The sequence below is a fragment of the Antechinus flavipes genome, chromosome 1, assembly GCF_016432865.1.
Source record: "Antechinus flavipes isolate AdamAnt ecotype Samford, QLD, Australia chromosome 1, AdamAnt_v2, whole genome shotgun sequence".
Taxonomy (NCBI): domain Eukaryota; kingdom Metazoa; phylum Chordata; class Mammalia; order Dasyuromorphia; family Dasyuridae; genus Antechinus; species Antechinus flavipes.
In genome coordinates, this window is record NC_067398.1 from 513214550 (window position 1) to 513234801 (window position 20252).

The 20252-nt window shown below is 32.5% G+C and overlaps 1 protein-coding gene across 2 annotated transcripts in view; it reads right to left on the reverse strand.

Moving 5' to 3' along the window:
• Window positions 1-5018: 5018 nt before the first annotated feature.
• FAM210A (family with sequence similarity 210 member A) overlaps window positions 5019-20252 on the reverse strand; it is a 39899-nt gene continuing 24665 nt past the window's right edge. For both annotated transcript variants that reach the window (XM_051970514.1, XM_051970515.1), the window contains exons 2-4: window positions 14745-15239; window positions 8553-8664; window positions 5019-5950 (exon numbers count right to left, since the gene is read on the reverse strand). In XM_051970514.1, coding sequence (XP_051826474.1) covers window positions 5717-5950; window positions 8553-8664; window positions 14745-15199 — 801 coding nt within the window. In that variant the 5' untranslated portion in view covers window positions 15200-15239 and the 3' untranslated portion in view covers window positions 5019-5716. The remainder of the gene's footprint in view (window positions 5951-8552; window positions 8665-14744; window positions 15240-20252) is intronic.

Genomic DNA, 20252 nt, shown 5'->3' on the forward strand with positions numbered 1-20252 from the left:
AACCCAAATCCCAGCTCCACTACTTTCTTATCATGGGTGAATCATAACTTGTTGAGTTTCAGTTCATCTCTAAAATGAGGACTAACTTCAGTGGTCTCTACAGAACCTTCCAACTTTAAATCTATAATCCTGTGACTCTTAATTTTAGAGGATGCAAAATGGACCATACTTCTAGGTTTCTGTGCAGTCAGTTTTAAATACAGGCATATAGCTATATTTAATACATAGTGTGTTTAAATATTTCCTAAAAACCAAAGATTCTGTAGAGATTACCTCATTCTAGAGCAAACCTCCTTAGAAAATTTTATAGTTTTACATTTTAAATAAGTGTGATCACTAAATTTAACTTGACAGTTTATAACAATTTACATTTGAAAATGATTTGTAGCAAAGAGACATTCTACTTGTTTATATCTTAAAATTTTTGCATCCTTCTTTATATGTCAGGCTCAAAAAATTAATTCCAGTCAAAGAAATTTTAAAAATTTAAAATAAATGTAAAAATTAAAGTTCAAGGAAAAATAGAGGTGAAGATAACTGAGCACCCAAAGCCTAAATGGTGAATGACTAAATTCTGTTTATGTGATTGTTTTTAAGAATTTTTAAAATATATTAATCCAGACAGATCTAATTCTGTAAAAATTAAGAAATAACTTCAACTTCCTTAAAACAAGGTACTCTCATGATAGACATCATTAGACAAAATCTTGTTACAAAATCCTCTACTTTATCTATTCTAATTCTGGGTACATTTAATGTATGTTTGAGCAAGCTAACAAATTCTGTGGACTCCTTGACTGCAATAGAAGGAAAAAAAGAAATGAGAATGCATATATGAATATACAACTTGTCCCTCAAACATTAATCCTACTTAACTTATCAAATTTTTCATTTTCTTGGAAAATTCCAAGAAAAAAGAAAATTAATTAACATAGATCAATGAACAGTAATCAGTAATTCGACTTTAACTTTAGATGCCTGGAAATAAATGGGGTAGAAATAAACTGATTTGCACATGCCCCAAAGATATTAAAGACAGAAAGACCAAAACACTATTGGTAGTACCTTTTGTAGTGGTACAGAACTATAAACAATGTAGATAGCAACTGGGAAATAGTTGACAAAAAAATCATGGTATATGAATGTAATGAAATACAATTGTATATTTAAAAAAGTCAGCTTTGAGGAATTAAAAAAGTGAGATTTGGATGAACAAATTCAGAGCTAAATAAGCAGACCAAGAGAATAACATAGAATGATGTTAATACAAATGAAAAGATTAAAAGGTAGTGAAATGCTAGAATGATGGAAATAGAAAGATGATTTGGAATAGATAACAAAACGTCCTTTCTCCTTTATGACAAAAAAGTGGGGTACAAGGCAGCTAGGTAGTGCAGTATACCAGTCCTGAAATCAGGAGGACCTAAGTTCAAATGTGATCTCAGGACTTCTTAGTTGTGTGACCCTGGGCAAGTCACTTAACTCCAACTGTCTCAGGAGAAAAAAAGTACGGTAGTGCTGGAATAACATAGTGTACACACACACACACACACACACACACACACACACACACTGTCAGCACATCTCATAAGGATGTTTTGCTTTTTTTTTTTTAAATAGGAGAGAATGAAATTATAAAGACAAAATTATCAAAACATAACAGGTAAGAGAAGGTAACAAAAATAAGTTAAAAATAAATGGGTGAGTAAAAATGAATGAATTGTAGATCTTTTAAAAAAGGTTATGTAGTTTTAAAGTTTTTTTCAAATTTGAGCAGAGAAATATTTTTCTTAGAAAACTGTTCATAATTCCACATTTTTATTTGTAAAAGGGTATTGCTAAATAAAAGGAAGTTTTAGAAATTGGATTTAGGGATTTCTTTTGGTGGTTGTTTTTTTGAGATTGGATCATTTATCTTGTATATGCTAGAAGTGAGTGGTCACTCATAAGCCTGAATACAAAACTGGCTTATTTTGTTCTATTTCTGCAACTGAGCTAATTCAACTCTATACTGTTCCTCCATTTGGGGACCGTTGGCTCTTATTTGTGCCAGACTTAGTGCAAATACTGCTGCTAAGAACATCTAAACTTAGGAAATATCTCTCAGTTTTAGGCCTTCATTGGCAGCAGGGATTATAGGCCTGTTTTCATTTCATAACAGACTAAATATGCCACTCAATCTCCCCTCCCCTCTCCCCCCAATGAATTTGCTGAGCAAATCCTTTCCCCACCAACAGCACAAAAAGTAAATGGTGGTTGCCTCTCTTTTTCTTCAATTTTCTTAGTTGAATGTGAGGGCTCTGATCTTAGGCATTAAAAATCCCTCTGTCCAATTTTTCATTGATACTATAGATGAGCTAATGGGAATTCCAAATTAGTTGAGGAACACAATGAGGTTTTATTGCATATGTTTTACTATATTGGACACAGCAAAATATTTCATTGTAGTATGTTAGCCATTTTGTCTGCTATTAATATTTCAAATTTAACATACTACAGATGTCCTATTTTATTTGTAATCTGGACTACATTCTTGCACTGTTAATAATAGCATCCCTATATAATTTCTGATGTCAAGCAACAATAGTACTTCCCACAAATCTAGAATTTTTATGAGACAATTTCAAAGTAACTAATGGCAGTATTTCATTTTATACTTGTGAAAACTGCAGATTAAAAGACTTAAAAATTTGGAAGTCTACAAATAAAAACAAAACAAAACAATCTAGTAGACTAAATAGAGGACAGGTCTCAGGAAAAGTGAATTCTGACATTTCCAGGATAATACATGATTTGACATTGAAAACATTTCTTAAATTTCCAAAGGTGAAGAATCAATAGTTTCCCCAATGAAAAAAGTAGGGATACACAATATAATTAGTTACACAATGTGAAAATTGAGAGACTTAGAAGAGAGGATCTGTGGTTCTATATGACATTAAAAACATGCAGGAAATAATCTTAAAACTAAGACAATGGCATAATGAGTACACATAAAAGAACTAATCAATCATTCTCCTATGTTAGAATTCTTTTGGAGAAAACTGCTCAATTTAAGCTTGTTTGTAATGCTAGGGGAAAACACCCTATACTTCAGTTTTAAAAAATATATATTTTTAGCTATTCTCTAATTGATAAATGGATAAAAGAATAGTCAAAATGAGCAGTTTTCAAAGAAAGAATCAAAGCTGTCAATAATCACATGAAAAATGCTCCAAATCAAAAGTTAGAAAAATGAAAATTAAAGCAGCTCTAAGATTCAATAACCATAAAAATAGGAAAGATGACAAAAAAGGATGACATATTGGAGGGACTCTGAGAAAACAAGCACATTAATATCCTGTTGCTGGATCTCTGAATTTATTTGGAAAGCAATTTGAGACTCTACTCTTATTCCTCCCCACTCCTCCAATCACTAATCAGTGCATATCTTTTGACCTGGAGATATAACACCAATAAAACCTTACTCGATGTTACTTTTTCTTACAAATTCTATGAATTGATCTGCTTTCTGTTCCTCACTAGCAACACTGCATCTTCTATTTTGTAAGATTATTTTGAATAAAAATTGCTTTATTCTTTTAATTTGTATCCCTAACACCTAGCCCAGTCCCTGGTACATAATTGCTCAATAAATGCTTGTTAAGCTTGGGTACAAAAATGTTTATCATAGCTCTTTTGGTAGGTAAGAACTGGAAACTAAGGCAGAAGTCCATCAACTTTAGAAGATAGCTTAACAAAAATCATGGTATATGAATGTAACGAAATATTACTGTGCTTCTAGAAAAAACAAAAGAAATGGTTCCAGAGAAACTAAAGAAGCTTTATAAGAACTAAAGATGAGTGAAGTAAGCAGAACCTGAACAATTTATACTAAAACAATATTGGAAAGATAATCAACTTAATTTCAGAGGATCAATGATGAAGCATTTCATTTATCGCCTATTAGAGAGGTAAATAAATATGACATAAAATAAAACATACTTGTTTTGGACAATGAATTTGTTTTTCTTGACCAAGCATTTGTTATGATGGTTTTTTTTTTTTTTAAATTTGGGGGGAGATGAGGGAGCTGGTTAATTAAAAATAAAATTTTAAAATGTGTTTTTTTGCCAGTTTAAAATATAGTATTAAACTTTTCTATAACAGCAGAAATGAAAAATTACTCAAAGCCTCTGCATTTCAGAAGAAGAAAGCAGGAAGCCTTACAAGTTTATGGAATATGAATTCATATAATATTCTAATACTGTGATTATGCTAACGAAAATAAATATTCCTTCAAGTTCAGTTTTGCCAATGACCCCAAGTGAAGTTGAAATATTCTAATATTGGTCAGTGGCATGAACCCCAGGGATAATATCTTTACTCAAATCCTACTGCCTTATTAAGTGAGGTATGTGTGTATATATACATACATACATATATATATATATGTATGTCATGAAGAGATATCGCATTCTTCTCTACATATTAATTTAAAAAATACATAGAACTGAAGCCACCTTCACCCTGACATTTTAAATATTTCATAATGGCTGAATTCTCCTCCAGGCATTGCCACTGAAGACATGAATGGCACAATCCTCCCAATAAAATTTCAAGTATAATGTTCAACCCAGTAATTTCTGCCTAAAAAGGGAAAGCTATGATTCTTAAATTTACAGAGTAAGAAAATGAACACTAATATTGTGTCTTAACAAAGCTGGTAGAAGCATGTGAATGCTAAAATATGACAAATTTTAGTTTGTAGTGTTTTTAAGGGTGCCCACTGATTCCAAAATCAGTTTCTCTATTCTTACAACTTATTCAAATAATAATCATAAACATGAGGCAAAAATTATGAAAATCTGATTTCAGTAGCAAAGTTTAACAGCAAGTGAAATTACTTTCATTTTTACTTTGAAAAGTTTGATGATGAAGAGGAAAATTTTGTATTTTAGATGACAGCTACCAACTTAAATCTCTAAAAAAGAATTATAGACATATGTACTTACTTTGAAAAATTTGACACACACAGATTTTAGGCAAAACTATTTTTAAAATGCCAATTTGTTTAGTCATTTATATATAATCAGTACATCTCACTTTTATCACAGATACAATCTCAATTTTAATTCAACTTCATATAAAATTAAAGTTTTAACTGGCAGATGGTTATTAGAATGGCCTTATCTTGCTTTTTTTTTTTTTTTTTAATAGTGAAACATTTCTGAGATTCTGAGAGACAATTTAAAAAAAGACCCTTATTGACTTGCAACAATGGTGCTAAGAGCTCTCCATGTTGAAAACTGATTATAGTTAAAAGTCTAACTAATGGATAACATGAAGATCATGATCCTAATAGAGCCATCCTTTCTATCAGACAAATTTCTTATACAAGTAGTAAACTGCTTAGTCTGTCATCACTGCAGTAGGGAATAAAATCAGCAAGAAAGATACTTGAAAAATCATCATGACATAAAACAATAACAATTATTTATGCTGCTGCTGCTATAAAATTCGTATACAGGGTTCATTTTTTTTTTTTTTTTTTTTGCACGCAACACTGATTTTTCTAGTGATATTTAACTTTAAAAAGATTTTATGGGTTCTTTAACCCTTGCAGTACTAGTATTTCAAGACTGCCAACCAAAGGTATAATTAGGAGAACATGTCTTTGTCCACAGTCTCCCGAGGAAAGTGCATGACTTCTGTGAGGCCTGGCACATAACATTTCCTATTCCACTTTTTTCTTAAAGGAAACTTTTCCTTTGGTTTCTTGTAGTTTTTCTGTGAGTCTATCTTTTGTTTCTCCCATTTTTTCTGTAATAAGCTCCTTTGTTTCCTCCATTCTGTCCTGTAAGTACTCTTTAACTGGAGGTGGCGTTGACATGTAGCCATGGCTACGAAGATACTTGACAGTAATGGATGTTCCTCCCAAAGTCACAGCGTATCTGGCAGGTGTTGCAATCTTAAAAGAAGGAGTAAACGTAGGGTAGATTAGTTAAGGCAATTGAATGCCAGCAAGAAAGAAGTGAGATTACAAATATAAAGTGTGTCAATGAAGAAATTACTATGATAAATGAACTATTTCCAGGCATTTTGCATATATTTCCTCATCGGATCTTTTTTACTTTGAGTTAGCATTAATAGGAATTAATAATTAATAGGAATTAATGCAGGCACTTTTGCAGATGTAGGAAATGAGGCTCACAAAAGTGAATGACTTGCTCAAGGTCACACTTAGTAAGGTCTGAGGAAGTCTTCTTGACTCCAATTTCCATTATAACATGTTTCTTCTTATATAAAGTTAAGCACTACCACCATGATTTAGAACTGATATGAATAAATTATGCATGCACATTCTATTAAAATATATTTATTGAATAATGCAAACATGTTCCTGGTACCTCTTAAGTTTCCTAAAATGAATTTTGTAGGGGGCAGCTAGATGGTACAGTGGATAGAGTACAGGCCTGGGAGTTAGGAGGAACTGAGTTCAATCTGGCCTCAGATACTTAACACAACCAGCTGTATGACCTTGAGCAAGTCCCTTAACCCCAAATGTCTCCCTCTCCCCCTTCCCCCCCCCCAAAAAAAAAAGAACTTTGTGTATTACATAGCAGCAATAATTTCATAGTTGTAGAAATCTGGCCGAGAACTTGAAGACACACCAGGGTTTAATTTCTTTCTGGCTAAGTGACCCAGAGCAAGTCCTCAGGCAACAGTCTGTTAAGGTTATAAACTGCAGACAGAGTTTTATCACAGGGAATTCTCTATAACAATGAAAGCACAGGCCTCATGTCCCATAACAAACTCTATGTGCTTTTAAAAAATGTTCTGTAGTTTGAAATGTGGTGGTAAATAAATCACACCAAAAAGATAAATTTTTTAGTGTACTTTTAAAAATCAAAAGAACTAGGATTCTTACTATAAAAACCTTGGAAGTTCCTCCTCTCTATCAATAAAAAAATGGAAAAATAATACCACTCTGTTGGCAACAAGAAAAATCTTTGTAGCTATTTTTTAAACTATTCCCAATACTTCAGAAACTTTAGATGCCTAAAAAAACCCAACCAAACAAACAAAAAAGTCAATTTGCTAACAACTAAAAATTCAAATAAAATTAAAGACTCTGAATCTCTCCAAAAGGGATTCCTTCCAAAGGGAAAATTCCTCCAAAACCCAAACCAAAAATACCAAGGGTTAGAATTAAAGAACTATAGGCAGAATATTGGGTAAATGTTAATTTTTACAGAATTTTACTTGCTTTCAAGGTAAAGTTCATTTCATCCACAACTACAGCTTTACGCATACTTTTTTCTTATCTTCCCAAGCCACAGGATAATAAAAACTTCATTTCTTTAGTAAAAAAGTAACTTATTTCTCATGAAGCAGCAAAATAAAAATTGTCATCTTAATTAGGTTCCTGTCTATTATCTTCTTTTATAGTAACAGCTACAGAGAAAAATTGTTAAGAATCATGAGTACCAGGCAAAAAAAGGGCATGTCAATTTTGTAGAGAGTGTGGTAGGAAAGGCACAGAATGCACTGTTGATGAAATTATAAATTGATCCAACAATTATAGAAGAAAATTTGGAATTATGTCCAAGTCACTAAAATATATATATATCAGCAATACCACTACCAGGCATATAGCCTGGTATATGGAAAATACCTATAGGTATAAAAATACTTATGATATGATTTATTGTAGCAAACGCTGGAAGTAAAGTGGATACCCATGAATTGGTGAGATGGTCAAATTATGTATTTGAATATGATGGATTATGATTGTCCCATAAAAATAATAAAAGAAATACATTCAGAGACAATTGAGATGATCTGTATAAATTAATGCAGGAAGATTTAAAGAGGAGTCAGGAAAATTACTTTTACAATGACTATAAGTAGTGTAAAGCAAAACAATTTTGAATGAATTATGAAATGTGATAACTACAATCATAGTACTTCCCAAGTCTTACCATGAAGCAAACTTTCCACTTTCTGAAAATTGATGGACTAGAGATGGAGAAAAAGGCATATTTCCAACTACAGCTAAAGCATGGTTCTGTCTTAACTAAGTTTATTTGAATAAAAGAGGGCTTTTATTCTGGGTAGTCATAGGGGATAGAAGCAATAGGTGATTATTGATATAATAAAAATGGAAAACAAAGAAACATTAAAAAAAAAAAAAACAGCAAAATTGCAAAAACACAGAAGATACCTGGAAGAAGTATACATGAAGATAAACAGACAAGGGGTATTGTACCAATACATTAAATTTAACATACATACACTTTTAAATCTACAATATTCATAGTTTCCATAAAAATAGTGAAACATATAGAAATTTGTCAAATTGTACCTGGTTATCTTATTTGTAGAAAGCTATGAATGACCCAGCTCTTTATTCTAAAACTAACATATGTATTAACATTTTATGAAACAAAAGGGAACTTTAAATTTTAAAAATATAAAACATAACATTATTTCAGCTCAACAAAGAAACTTATGAAGAATTATGTATATTGGTTAGATCTAGGATTCAATGTATTTGTTAAAATACCCACCTTAAACAATGCATATGCAGTTAGTGCATTTCCACCTTGGGAATTTTTCAAAATGTCCACTATACTGTGAGGTAACCCAATAAGTTCCAGAAAAGGAACAACATTGACTCCTCTAGTAAAGAAAAAAAAAGAGAACAATTTACACACATACAAATTCTAAGTTTCTTGAAATGTTTTATGAAAATAATATAATTCGTCTTTGTTTTATTTTTTTAAATTGACTATAACCTACCAAGTACTTTCAGCTGGTAAAAGTTAGCTGTTCCTGTGATAGCATGTTATTAAATATTTCAAAAGTAGAAATATTTAAAATCAATAAATGTGTTTGTGCTACAAGAAAATTAAACTGATTAAGCTAGTTATATGTTTAACATCTTATGTTTCCCTAATTACCATAGTTAGACATTTCTCCTGGGAAAATTAATAGCATGGTCTTTTAATGACTGTTAAGATAGTAAGTATCCTTTTCCCTCCCCTCAAGTAGGAAAAGCAAATGGGAAGAAACCAGCAATCTCTTTGGTTTTAAAGGCAAGTGGTATTTATTTTGATTCAAAATTAATTGTTTCTAGTTTTTATCTTTAATATATAATTCAGACTAACTTTTAAATATAAATAAAAACTGATTTGTATATAGATTGGATAAACATTTAAGCATCACAGGAAGCTGGTATTAATAAGTACTAGAGGTATTCTTATTGTTCCTATTTTATAAGCTGAGCAAATCAAGATTCAGGGAATTTGAATTTAGGCCATGAACCTGAATTAACATTATTTATGATATATTTTTATTGATTTGGTCCAGCATTTTCCAATTACACTTTAATCTGAATTTGTAGTTAAGTTCAATATCTTTGACACAGATGGATAAAGGTGGGATCTAAAGCCAGATTTTCTTTCTTCCTAGTACAGAAGTAACTATGTTGTACTGAGTCTCTTAAAACAAAGATACACTGAAAATGCAAAGGTCATTTTATATTCTACTATCAAAGAATACACTAGTATTCTACATAGTTTGCTAGGAACCTCATCTAAGATTATTAGCCTACATTTAGCCAAATAACCTACAGAATTAATTCTTAAAAAAAAAAAAAAAAAAAAAGAAGGTATTCCCAATTATTCTTACTCTAAACTTTTTTTTTTAAATTTCGTTCTGTTAGTTTAACATTGCTACAAAAAATATGGAAATTAAGAGACAAATTACCCATGATTTTAATAAAGCTAAAAAAAAAAAAATCCACTGAATTTCAGGCCTAAATCATTTGGTTGTATTTGGTATGTGATTAGTAACATAAATCTTTTTTTTTGCCCAATATGAATTTTTGATTAATGTCTCCTTGATATATTTCTATTTATATGACTAAATCTTTATCAAAAATCTGTGCAATTCAGGGCAGCTAGGTGGCGCAATGGATAGAACACTAGCCCTCAAGTCAGGAGGATCTGAGTTCAAATTGGAGCTCAGACACTTAATACTTCCTTAAGCTGTGTGATCCTAGGCAAGTCATTCACCCCCAATTACCTCAGCATACACACACACACACACACACACACACACACACACACACACTGCAATTATCATTAATTATAACATACCACCAGAAAAATTGTTGGAAATCATCTGCTTAACTATTCAAGTGATCCTGTGTGCCTTCAATTTTGAATAAACTCTCCAGGAATAATAAAATCTTACAATTGGAACTAGTCTTAAATTTCCTGGTCCAAATAAAAATTTTCTAATAACATGGGGGGAAAACCAGGTCCCTTCTCAAAGAGATTCCTATAAATGGAAGAATTCTGTTTTGTGACTTGGTACTAGAGAGCTAGGTACACTGTGGTCCTACATGACTCCCGATATAATTACAATACTTAACCTAGTGCCTGGCACATAGTAGGCACTTAATGCTTATTGAATGAGATACAACAAAAGTGTGAAATAACAAGGTTAATCTATACTGTAACATTACCTTCCAACACCAGAATCATCATAAAGAAGTTAAACTGTTTCTAGAGAACAGCTATAATTCTAAAGAACAGCTAGCTGGGTGGAGCAGCAGAAAGAACACTGGAATTGCAAAGATCAATATGCCCTCAGACACTTATAAAATGATAAGAAAAGGGAGGAGCAACTAGGTGGTATAGTGGATAGAGCAATGGACCTGGAGTTAGGAAGTTCTGAGCTCAAAATCAGATACAGTTAGTGATAGCTGTGTGACCTTGGGTAAGTTACTTGCTCTGCTCCTCTTCTGCAAAATGGGAACACAATGGGGAAGGAAATGGTAAACTACTACAGTACTTTTACCAAGAAAATCCCATAGTTAAAAAAAAGTCCATATGGTGACACAGAGTTGAGACACAAAATTGAACAAGTGTTAGTCCAATTTAACAATACTCATATAATTATATAGGGTTTCAGAGAGGCATCACAGTTTTGTAACATATAAAGCCTTGTACTTAAGGCTGAATCTACATTACATCAAAACATGTAGTAAAAGTGAAACTTGCGATCAATTTGTCCATACAAGACCAGATAACCTTATTGTCTAACATATCTGATTCAGTTTTTTACCTTCCACTTATATTATCCAGAGCTATGCAAAATCAGAGCAACTACTCTAGATAATACAATCATTATTACTGTGTTTTTACAACTGTAAAATGGAGATGTCAATATCTGGCCTCTATTTTCTATAAATGATTGAAATAAAAATTTATTTTACTTTTGAAAAAGCAAAAGAAAATCCTAAACATTTTAATCATGTGAAGAATTTTGAGCTTTTTAAAGATGGGTGGTACATAAATGACATATAGCCTGAAAGTAAGCAATGTCAATTGTTTTTCACTTCACAACTAATACAAACCTTTATTTTACCTTATGTTGACATTATCTGATGAGTTGGCCAATGTGAAAGGGAATGACACTCATAGACAAGCAGGATTTTGTCTTATGAATATCAACTTGAAGATGAGATTCCCCAAAATTCTTAAAAATGAGCAGTTTTAATCTATACTACTTCTATCAGGAAAAACCTACATGTGAGCAGGGAAATGGTCATTTTGGATAGTAGAAATGAAAAATCTGTGGGCTTTTAAGGGAAACTGACACAAGCAAAATAAAATATTTGGATGGTACTGATTTGTGCTAAATTTAGAACATGATGGATATGGTCAGTTGGTTGGAGTAACTAGAATACTAGTTCATTAATATGTTATGTTATCAAGGACCAGCAATATTCAAAGTCCAGGGAAAAATTTTTTCTGGTTCAATCTAGACCGTAAAGGACATTATAGGTGGTCTCCCTCTAGATGGAACTAAAAGTTTGTATTTAATAAAATAAACTGCAATTTTGCGATAATTATTATTGCTCACAGCTACCTTGCTCTTTTCTTTAAAATTTCTTTCCCTCTCATCTTTGCATACTACCATTTCCTGAGATTATTTTCTTCTATATTGGTTATTAGCTTGGGAATAAAGCAATTTTTAGGATTTTGAGTTATAGAATTAATGTTAAGTAAAAGTTTATATACATTATTAAAAAAAAAAAGGACTGCCTTAGGAAACAAACATAATCTATTAATATTCAATGACATGGCAATATATCAGAACTGGCCTAGTAAAATTTAATTGCCATTTTAGTTTGGCACAATTGCTGGATTCAGCAAATTTGTCATCTTTATGAATAGCAAAGAGACAATGTAAGATAGTAAGAAAGAAAAATTTGTCACCTTTTTTTTTTAACTGAGAAAGCAAGAGTTCATAATCAATTAACAGGAAAGAAAGAAGGAAAAGTTTTACACATTGTACAAAACATATCACAATATCTTAATTTTACTAAGTTCATTGTATTATATGCCTTTGGGTATCTGCACTTAATTACAGAGAAACTTACCAAAAAAACTAAAGGCAAGCTATCCAAAAATGAGATTAAAAAAAAAATACTTGGGAGTGGCTACATGAGGATCTTTGGTTCCTTAGAATATGAACTCATTTTCTAAAGCCAAGGAGACTAACTCCATGATAAAGACCCACTCTTAGCGTATTTCTCAGTAGTTCTGAAAGATATCCTATTAGTACAAAATTTCAATTAAACAATGGAGACTGGTAATGCTGAAATAATTTTTATTTAGAAATGGTGAGACATTTTGTCTTTTGATTAAGGAAGATAAAACTTCTGCCTGGTCCTATTAGATATATCAGAAAATATAGCTAATAAACAAGTATGACAAGGAGATTTATGCTAAATTTAGAATAATTTGCTCAAAAGTTCATAAAAAGGGGAACATGCCCTCTAATTATGAGCTTGCTTTATTGTTGATTGTCCTTTGTTCAAAGAGGACTTTGACCTGGGGAGATGATGCCATGACATGCAAGAAAATTGAGGGGGCAAAGCACAAAGTCACCTGTCTTACTTTCTTATTTGGAGCCACTTGGGTCCAGTGGTACAGATTAGGACAATGGAGATGGCCCTGGATAAGGTGGAAGACTGGCTTTTTAAAGTCAAGATCTTTAACAGGTCTTTGTTTGATTGAAGCTGTTTAACAACTCATTCAGTGATTAAGGCTAAGTAATAAATGAGGAAGAGAATGGCTTTTGACCTAATCAAAAAAATATATATGTATGCATATGAAAGTGAATCTGAAAGCAAAGCCCCATTGTTCCCTTTGTTTCATTATTTAAGCAGGCAACATCAAAAGTGAAAAAAGAAAAAATTCTAAAATTTTTTTAGAGTGCAAGTAAACAGTATAAAGAAAGATGGTATTCACTAAAAGATAGTAGGAATATTTAATTTTAAATTACACAATAAAAAGATGGAAAACAAAAAAATACAAGACTATAGCTACTTAGAATCACTTCTGATGGCAGAACTAGAAGGTGCCTTTGAGGCTACCTAAGTTCTACTTAATTTGCAGATAAGGAAATAAAAATTAACTACTTCTCCTCTTTAACCCTAAGCTGCTGGTATGCCCAATACATAGGAAACACTTAAAGTAGTCTGTTATCTTTCACAGAAAAAAAGGTATACATATCAGTAAAAAAGCATAACAATCATTTCTAAATAGAATGGTGGTTATGTCAGAAGATGAAATGAGCATATGCATGATGTACATTTTTACCTATACCTCTATTTCTAAATGCATTTTAGTAAATGAGGATTAGATAGCATTTAATAAGGATGGTTGATTTCACAAGGCTAGGAAGTCAGACTCACTAAAAACTTTCAAGAGCTAATTTTTGATTGAGACAAAATATCTTATTTAAATAATTACCTGTATAACATAATAAGTTTAAACAAATATACTAAGAATGAAAACCTTATTAAAATTATGTTATTTCAAACAAAGTACACACAGGCATATATGTAGTTTACATTCACATGGCATATTGGAAAGAACACTATTTTGGTAGTAAGTAGACCTGGGTTATCTAATCCTGGTTCTGCCATTAACTTGAACTCAAATTTTGTAAGGCTTAGTTTCCTCATTTATAAAATGAGAGGTTTGGATTAAATGAGATCTAAGGTACTATCTGCTTCTAAAATGCTATAGTTCTATGAAACAAAATACCAATGTTTACAATATGCCTATATTACTAAAAATTAGATTTTTTCAAATTATCAATTGATGTTTGTTTATTTAGCACTTTAAGGTGATGCACAATTTCATTCAATTCTCACAATAGTCATGTAAAATGGATGTCATATGTACCATTATGCCAGAATTTAAGAACTGGAAGAGACTATAGTATCTATCTAGTGTAATTCATACAATAAATCCTCTTCTATAGGATTCTATATTTTTATATATTCCACAAGTGTTTGTTTAGTCTTCATGTGAAGAATCACAATGCAAAGGAACTAACTACCCAACTACTTCCCAAAGTGGTAGTTCGTTTCCATTTTTGGAATGGAATTTCCATTTTGTACATTAGGCTCAGAAAAACCTTCTTGAATTAGAGCCTCCAAGAGTAGTACTTTTTCCAATGTACCATGCTACTTCAATAACTTCTGCAATATTCTGAATACTGTGTTTACCACAAGAAATATGAAGTTTCTATATACTACCAAATTGTGAACAAGATATTTAAAGCAATCCAGAGATCATGTTTTTAAACAAGCCTTAAGATAGTCACAAATAAGAAAAAAATAGGTCAACAGTCAAGATTCAATAAAGAAAGATCTTAAAAGAATAACTTACTTCGAGGCTGCATAATAAAATGTTCCAAACCAAATACCGGAAGTCACTAAGTGTACTGGAATCATAACTTTTCCATACTGTCTAAATGTTTTCTTAAATCGCTGATAAAGACTAATAGATTTGTCTTGTAAAGGATCAAGAGCTTCCTTTTTCTCAGCACTTTTTTCTTGGGCTGTGCCACTAGATGATATGACCTTTTCTGAAGAAGTTTCTTCTTTTGGTTGTTTGTGATGAGAAACATCTACCGGCTTCCTTTCCTCTGAGATATGCTGTACAGAAGATACATGCAGCCAATGGTTTCGAGGACCCTGCACCAAAACAATCTTGGGCCAAGCTTTATATAGGACTGGACAGCCTTTTATGCTTTGAGAGTGACCAATGGAACCAGCCCCATGTGAAACCAAACATGTCCTATTTGCCAGTTGAGACATAGTCCGTATTACATTCCACAGCATTTTGATGAATGGTGAATGTTGATTTCAATTCCTATAGAGACTAAACCAAAAACAGATATATGCAAAAATGAGAAAGCTGGATTGTACACCTTATATGGTATAATTTTAAAGTAAATGTAGTAATTAGGTACCAGAAGATAAAAGAACATTTTCTTTCAATTCTGCTGAAGTTAACATTAAAATTTTCAGGTGCTAAAATATAATCTGAATGGAAAATGTCATTTTACATAGTTATATACTCAATAATCTAAATATAATAAAATAAACTATCCTAAGATTCATGAGGAGAAAAAAAACTGAAGTTGAGGAACTAAATGGATTATTTTTCTATGATTCTGTTCATGTGTGTCTAATGAACAAATCTCTAAAATACTGCGAAACTGTATACACATGTGCGCGCGCACACACACACACAGCTTTTTAAAGATGAGTAATATATATTTATCACATGGCTTTCTTCTGTTTAAAGATGGCAACAAAAGGATTCTTGCAATTTAATGTATTTATCCTACATGTCTGGAAGAATAGGTCCAGAAAAAGAAGAGAAAAAATATAATAAAATAGTTATCAACATTGTTAGATGGTCAATATAAAGACCCTCCTCACATTTTTCACTTTTCTGGTAAACTAGATGTTTTTTAAAAATATAATTAACATTTTCTGAATTACTCAAGGTTATAATGAGTATCATAATATTATGCCATACACTTCTGATAAATTGATGTAATTGAAACAACTAAGTACCATTTATGAGTAAGACAGTTAGGTAGTAGAGATACAGATAATAACAGAACAATCCCTGACCTCAAGGCATTTATCTTCTGTAAGATGTTACTGTTCTACACAATAATGTTACAATCTTGGAACAATACTTTCCCTTGAAAATTGAGTACATTCTTATTTCATCAATGAAGAAACTAAAGCTCAGAGATATTATGTGACAACGACAAGTAATGGGAACTGAACCCAGGTTTTGTCCCCCTTATTCCAGGTCCACCATTCTTTCCATCAAGTTGTGCCTGATTTTCAGGCTCTTCTCTCTCAAGATCAGGCCATCTTTTCTGCTACTCTTGTGAGCAATTCTGATTATCTTGCCCCTTCACCTTCTCTGTAGTTTACTATTTCTAAGATGCTGTAGTTTACCAAGCCTGTGTTTGTATGATAAAGTGTAGAATGGGGTGTGTAGTGAATAAAAAGGATAACAAGTACAGAAACATTTTGGAGTTTAGAAACCTTTAACAACAACAAAACACCAAAACACCAAAACTTATCTCCAATTTGGAATGTATTCCAGGGGCAGAGGTCTGAAGCCCCTGAAAAAATATCTCCAGATATGAGATGTTACTTTATATGTATATATACATACACACATACATACCTACAATGCACACACATTAAAATGTGTACATATATATAAAACATTCTTTGTCCATTAGGCAAATGAAAAATGTGAACATAATATGTTGTTTATTTTTTCTCACTGCCAAATTTTTGGAGTAAACCATTAGCCAGAAGCAAGAAAAGGTGGAAAGAAAATATTGTACTCTCATCAAAGTCTGTCTTGAAGCAAAAGTATAGCTAATACACTTGTCCAATTTCCAGTATTTTAGAATTACAATCAAAACTCAAAGTAATAGAAATAATAAATCATGCCAATGGATAATACATAAAAACTACCTCATACTGCCCCCCCCCCAACCATAATGAATGGGTCTCCTTGTTCTTATAAAAGAAAAGCCATTTCTTTAAACATGATCTTGGTTTAGTACACTGCAACAAATTCAAGCCCAAAGAAATACTAAGACAATCAATCACTGAATATTTATCAGAGACCTACTCCATATCAGGTACCTTGCATATAACTACAAAAATTAAATAGTCCCTATCTTTAAGGAGCTATTGAGGAAGAAAACTAATAGCTGCTATTGTCATCTACCTCCTGCATTCTCATTTAAGTGTTGCTGAACATAAATCTAAAAAGACATTCAACTGTATGAATAAGATCTACTACAAATTTACATCATCTCATTATACTTTCTTCATGGTAAAGCAATCCTTTTTACTATTTTTTTGATTTTTTCTCCCACTCAAACCTGCTCCAAACCTCCCAAGTCCCTAAATCTCCCTTCCTACCTTCCCACCCTCAGAGTTGAAGAAACCATATCATTTACAGAAAAGTGGCCAATCACTGTAACTTTCCTGCTCTCCCTTTCTCTTTGCTTTACTTCCTGAAGAAGAGGTGCCTGTTGCCAAGGCAAGTCCCTTTTAATTTCATTTCCTTCCAAGCTCTTCCAGAGATTTTCCCCATATCTCAAATTTCTGATCTTCTGGATATTTCTCTTTGTCTAAAAACATATCTATATCTCTCTAATCTTCAAAATACCTGATGAGAAAATTGGAAAACAGTAAGGCAGAAAACTAGGCATAGACCAATATCTCATACCCTATATCAAGATAAGATTGAAATGAATTCATGATTTAGAGATAAAGGGTGATATTACAAGCAATTTAGGAGAGCAAGAAATAGTTTTCCTGTCAGTTCATTGGAGAAAGTATTTCTGATAAAGGCCTCATTTCTAAAATATATAGAGAACTGAGTCAATTTTATAAGAATACAAGTCATTTTCCAATTGATAAAATGATTAAAGGATATGAACATATAATTTTCAGATGAAGTAATCAGTCATCTATGGTCATATGAAAAAATGCTCTAAATCATTATTGATTAGAGAAATGCAAATTAACATAACTCTGAGGACTATCTCCCCCTTTCTTGTGTTTTTTTTTCCTTTTGTTCTGACCGCCCCCCCCAATATTACTAATATGGAAATGTTTAGAGTTATTGTATATGTATGCATATACAATATGTATTATTTCTTGTCTTAGGGATGGGGAAAAGTAAGGGAAAGAGGGAAAAATTTGGAACTCAAAATCTTACAAAGTTGAATGCTGAAAACTTTTCTACCTGATTGGTAAGTAGTTAGAGTTGATCTAATCTTACAAGAAGATGTTTTGGGCAGAAACAAGGTACTAAGTAGAACTACCCATAATCCCTCTCTCTGGAAGGAGCATAAATAGGCCAATGGGCCAGTCGGAGAGGGCTGGAGAGAGAAAGACGCTACAAGTCGAGATTTCACGAGAATGACATGAAGACTGGAGCTGGCTGGAGGTTAAAGAAAGTAGAGGCAGAGGCTGAAGGACCAGACCTTTGGATTTAAAGACATTTGGAGAGAGCTCTTGGAACCAAGCAGAGAGATAGGCCTCTAAGCTAACCGGGCTATATTGGAGAAAATAAAGATCTGAACTTTTATCACCTGGTTGCGTTTTTGAGAAGAAAAAGATCACAACATTTTGGCGCCCTGAACGTGGGACAAACAGACCCCTCAGTGGATTTCAGTGGAAAAGCTCCGATCCTGATTCAAGTGGAAAAGCCTCTGATCCTGATCCAGTGGAAAAGACTCTTCAACCCAGAAATTAGGGTGAGTGCAATAAAGAAATTTTGCTAAAAGAGTTAAAGTAGAATTTCATCTAAGATGGGACAGATATTTAGAAAACAGCCTTCTGTTTCTGTTCAAGGAAAATGTTTAGAGAGCATTGTCAAAATTATGGAAAGCCAAGGTTTAATTATAAGTTTACAGCAAATCACTGAACTTTTACAAACTGTAAAGGACATATGTCCTTGTTTCTCTCTTGATAAGGAATTAGATCTAAGTGAATGGAAATTGGTTGGAGAGGATCTTTGTCAATTCTATGATAAAAATGGGCCTAACTCAATAATTAATACATATAATGTAATACAATTGGCTATAAGAAGTTATTTAAGTGATAGAATGATGAAAAGGAAAGTACAGGAGGAAGAAATGCCAACTTTACTAGGTGAAAAGGAGGACGAATCAGATGAGAATGGAGTTAATTACAATTCTGAGTATGATACTTCACAGCAGGAGGAATTAGGCGATTCCACATCTCATGACCCTCCCCCCGCAATTAACCCTTCATGGGTGGAACAAGGGGGAGGGAGAGAGGCAGAAACACAGTCAGCTTCTCCTATAAAGCAGAATTTGACAAGATTAGAAAAAGCATTAATTAAAGCAAAAAATGAAGGAGAAGATATATCTGATTTTATAAATGCATATCCTGTGATTGAAAAGATTGACTCTTCAGGTCAAAAAGAGAGAAAATACACTCCTTTTAATTTGGAAAAAGTTAAAGATTTGAAAAAGGGTTGCACTCTTTATGGGGCTACATCATCTTATGTGAAGATGTTACTAGATAATTTGTCTTATGAAATCCTAACCCCGAATGACTGGAAATCCATAACAAAAACTTGTCTAGAACCGGACAAAATTTATTGTGGCTTTCAGAGTTTCATGAATTATGTAGGATTCAAGCCCAACTCAATAGGCAAACAGGAGCTATTGTACAAGTTGCTTTTGACCAACTAGCTGGAGAAGGTCAGTATGCAAAGAGTTCAGAACAGATTTATTATCCATAATAGTGTATGAGCAAATTTCTAAGGCTGCAATAAAAGCTTGGAATTCTCTCCCTGGACAGAAAGATGGAAATAATGCTTTCACAAAAATAGAGCAAGGTCCCAATGAACCTTTTGCAGATTTTGTGGGACGTTTACAAACAGCTGTAATACGAACCATTGGAGATAATGCAGCAACAGAAATAATGACTAAACATTTGGCTAAGGAAAATGCCAATGAGATTTGCAAGAGAATTATATGGGGGCTAGACAAAAAAGCTCCTTTAGAAGAGATCATAAGATGCTGTGCCACAGTGGAAATAAATGCTTATTATGCCCAAACTATGATGAACATGGAAAGACAAGGTCCTTCTTGGCAGAGGAATTCTAGAGAAACTCGTCGATGTTTTCATTGCGGAAAAATTGGACATTTGAGAGCTCATTGTAGATATGGAGATAGAGTGAGAAGACAGGGTGAGAGAAAACCCAAAACCCCATGTCCAAAATGTAACCGAGGCTTTCACTGGGCCTGTAAATGTATATTGACCCAGAGGAATGAGAGGCAGGGCCCAGCTCTAAAGT